This window comes from Otolemur garnettii, unplaced genomic scaffold (genome assembly GCF_000181295.1).
Source record: "Otolemur garnettii isolate 467f Iridium unplaced genomic scaffold, OtoGar3 scaffold00021, whole genome shotgun sequence".
In the NCBI taxonomy this organism is placed as follows: domain Eukaryota; kingdom Metazoa; phylum Chordata; class Mammalia; order Primates; family Galagidae; genus Otolemur; species Otolemur garnettii.
The window spans coordinates 20,681,549-20,685,592 of NW_003852416.1; the positions used below are offsets into that span (position 1 = coordinate 20,681,549).

The 4,044-nt window shown below is 43.5% G+C and overlaps 2 protein-coding genes across 3 annotated transcripts in view; both read left to right on the forward strand.

Moving 5' to 3' along the window:
* The window catches only part of DNMBP (dynamin binding protein), a 126,193-nt gene that overhangs the window by 56,630 nt on the left and 65,519 nt on the right, over nt 1-4,044 (forward strand). The window lies entirely within an intron of this gene.
* Nucleotides 2,599-4,044, forward strand: part of LOC105886743 (ATP-dependent Clp protease ATP-binding subunit clpX-like, mitochondrial) — a 2,505-nt gene continuing 1,059 nt past the window's right edge. Inside the window, 1 exon segment of the mRNA XM_012803636.2 lies at nt 2,599-4,044. This exon segment is cut by the window's right edge and continues 1,059 nt beyond it. Coding sequence (XP_012659090.2) covers nt 2,804-4,044 — 1,241 coding nt within the window. The 5' untranslated portion in view covers nt 2,599-2,803.

Consider the following 4,044-nt stretch of genomic DNA (forward strand, 5'->3'; position numbering starts at 1 on the left):
AAAAAAAAAAAAAAAAAAAAGAGCAATTAATAGATGAAAGATATTTTGAGAGAAGAAATTAGAGGAATAAAGGAAGTAGCAGGATCAATGTTTGGAGGGAGAATATAATAAATGTATTTGGGAGCTGGAGTTGAAGAGTACTCATCATTAGTAAATGGACACTAAGTGCTTGCCATGCAAAAAGTATCACGCCAGGTTCTTGAAATACAGAAGAGAAATGCAGCTTACCACTGGGAACCTATAATCCATTTCAGAAAACAGGACAAACTTAATTTTTTTAAAAAGAGCATATAAAAATCAACAGCCTAGGGGCAGCGCCTGTGGCTCAAAGGAGTAAGGCGCTGGCCCCATATGCCAGAGGTGGCGGGTTCAAACCCAGCCCTGGCCAGAAACTGCAAAAAAAAAAAAAAGAAAGAAAGAAAAAGAAAAAAATCAACAGCATAAAAGATAACCTAGTTTTCCCACATGCTTGGCTATAAAATAACTCATGGTATTGCTAGATGCTTACTATGCTGGTCTTATTTTACCTGGGCCAGGTGCCCTCCTTCTCTCTCTCCTTCCTTCTCTCTCTCCTGTTTCTCTCTCCTTCTCTCCCTCCTTCTCTCTCTCTCCCTCTCTCTCTCTCTTTCTCTCTCTGTCGCTCAGGCTAGAGTGCTATGGCATCAGCCTAACTCATAGCAATCTCAAACTCCTGGGCTCAAGCAAACCTCCTGCCTCAGCCTCCCAAGTGCTGGGATAATAGGTGTCCACCACAATGCCCAGCTAATATTTTTCTATTTTTAGTAAGACAGAGACTTTCTCTTGCTCAGGCTGGTCTGAGACTCCCGAGCTCAAGTGATCCACCTGCCTCGGCCTCTCAGAGTGCTAAGATTATAGACAATGAGACACTGTGCCCAGTCTTAATTGGATTTCTTAAGCACTTCTGCTTATTGAAGGAGGCTTGACTTAGGTGTCAGGTGAGAGGAAAGTTTCAACTATAAGATTATAGTTAAGATTAACTTTAATCTTTTTTTTTTTTTTGGAGACAAAGTCTCACTTTGTCACTCTTGGTAGAGTGCTGTAGCATCATAGCTTATAGCAGCCTCAAAGTCTTGGACTTAAGCAATACTCTTGCCTCAGCCTCCCAAATAGCTGGTACTACAGGCGCGTCTGGTTATCTTTAGAGATGAGGTCTTGCTCTGGCTCAGACTGATCTCAAACCTGTTGGCACAGGCAATATATCTGCCTTGGCCTTCCAGAGTGCTAGGATTACAGGCGTGAGCCACCGCACCCAGCCAAGATTAACTTTAGTCTTAACTAAAAGATTAAAACTAATAATCTATAAGAGAACAGTTTATAATTAGATAATTAAGAGTTTGTTATGGCCAGGTGTGGTGGCTCATACCTGTAATCCTTGCACTCTGGGAGGCTGAGGCTGAATGATCCCCTGAGCAAGAAAAAAATGAACTGGGTATGGTAGTGTATGCTACTTGGAAGGCTGAGAAGGGAAGATAGTGCGAACCTAGGAGTTTTGAGGTTGCTATGAGCTAGGCTGATGCCATCACACTCTAGCCTAGGCAACAAAGTAAGACTCCGTTTCAAAAAGAGAAAAATATATATATTAATATTTATAGTGATATCATCAAAAACATCTTTTAGTATAGGAAAACTGTCTTGCTCAAGGTAGTAGATACATAAGTTTTCCAAAATACTAATTTTGGGGCTGGGCATAGTGGCGCCCGTGACTCAGTGGGTAGGGCGCCGGCCCCATATACCAAGGGTGGCGGGTTCAAACCCAGCCCCAACCAAATTGCAATAAAAAATAGCCAGGCATTGTGGCAGGCGCATGTAGTCCCAGCTACTCGGGAGGCTGAGGCAAGAGAATCTTCTAAGCCTAAAAGTTGGAAGTTGCTGTGAGCTGTGTGATGCCATGGCTCTCTACCAAGGGTGATAAAGTGAGACTGTCTCTACCAAAAAAAAAAAAAAGAAAAGAAAAATCTTAATTTTTGCTTGGAGGTTAGAATTTTTTTTTCTTTGAGATAGAGTCTCACTCTGCTGCCCTTGGTGGAGTGTTGTGGTATCACAACTCACAGCAGCCTCAAACTTTCGGTCTTAAACAATTCTCTTGCCTCAGCCTTCCAAGTAGCTGGGACTACAGGCACCCACCACAATGCAGAGTTGTAGTTGTCATTGTTGTTTGGCAGGCCCGGGACTGGGTTCGAACCCATCAGCTCTGGTGTATGTGGTTGGCGTCCTAGCTGCTGAGCTACAAGTGCTGAACCAGGAGGTTAGAATTTTATCAGTAGCAGTCAGAACTGTCACTTGTTTGCCTTGATATTACAGACCACTTTTTTCTTTCTGGAGACAATGTCTGCCAGATAGTCAAACCTGCATAACTATAGTTATCTGTCATTCTTTTACATAACATGGTGTTCTCTGAAAACAAGCAGTTGGTCAAGGTTGTAGCTCATTTGCTCAAGCATTTCTCCTCCAGACAGCCAGTAAAAATGTTTTATGTAAAATTCCCATGTTGTCAAGATGAATAATTTGTATTGTTTTATCAAGAATGTTTTAGCCCGGTAGGAGGGGGGGTGGGGGGGAGGAGGAGGAGAAGGAGGGGAAGGGAGTGGGGTTAAGAGTCTGTTCTAGAGAGTAGACAGCGGTAGGGCACGAAGAGCGCGAAGGCCTGGCTAGTGAACTCTGCTCTCGGCCTAGGGCCAGCGGGAGGCTTCAGAATCAAGAAAGCACTTATTGCGAGTAGGAGTCGGGCTGCTGAAACGTCAAGATCTTCGGGGGGCGAAGCCCCGGCCTAGGCCCCGCGGAGATGTCCAGCTGCGGCGCTTGTACTTGCGGTGCGGCGGCCGCTCGGCTCATTACCTCCTCATTCGCCTCTGCGCACAGAGGTATTTCTTGTGGTCGCATTCACATACCAGTTTTAGGAAGGCTTGGGACCTTTGAAACTCAGATTCTGCGAAGAGCTCCTCTTAGAACCTTTACAGAAACACCAGCATACTTTGCCTCAAAAGATGGGATAAGTAAAGATGGTTCTGGAGATGGAAATAAGAAATCAGTGAGTGAGGGAAGCAATAAGAAGTCGGGCTCTGGGAATTCTGGGAAAGGTGGAAACCAGCTGCGCTGTCCTAAATGTGGTGACTTGTGCACGCATGTAGAGACCTTCGTGTCATCCACCCGTTTTGTCAAGTGTGAAAAATGTCATCATTTTTTTGTTGTGCTATCTGAAGCAGACTCAAAGAAAAGCATAATTAAAGAACCTGAATCAGCAGCTGAAGCTGTAAAATTGGCATTCCAACAGAAACCACCTCCACCCCCTAAGAAGATTTACAACTACCTCGACAAGTATGTTGTTGGCCAGTCATTTGCTAAGAAGGTGCTTTCAGTTGCTGTGTACAATCATTATAAGAGAATATATAATAATATCCCAGCTAATTTGAGACAGCAAGCAGAAGTTGAGAAGCAGATATCATTAACACCTAGAGAGTTAGAAATAAGAAGACGGGAGGATGAGTACAGATTTACAAAATTGCTTCAGATTGCTGGAATTAGCCCACATGGTAATGCTTTGGGAGCATCAATGCAGCAACAGGTAAATCAACAGATACCTCAGGAAAAACGAGGAGGTGAAGTATTGGATTCTTCTCATGATGACATAAAACTTGAAAAAAGTAATATTTTGCTGCTTGGACCAACTGGGTCAGGTAAAACCCTGCTGGCACAGACTTTAGCTAAATGCCTTGATGTCCCTTTTGCTATCTGTGACTGTACAACTTTGACTCAGGCTGGATACGTAGGTGAAGATATTGAGTCTGTGATTGCCAAACTGCTCCAAGATGCCAATTATAATGTAGAAAAGGCACAACAAGGAATTGTCTTTCTGGATGAAGTAGATAAGATTGGCAGTGTGCCAGGCATTCATCAGTTACGGGATGTAGGTGGAGAAGGCGTTTAGCAAGGTTTATTAAAACTACTAGAAGGCACAATAGTCAATGTTCCAGAAAAGAATTCCCGAAAGCTACGTGGAGAAACAGTACAAGTTGACACAACAAA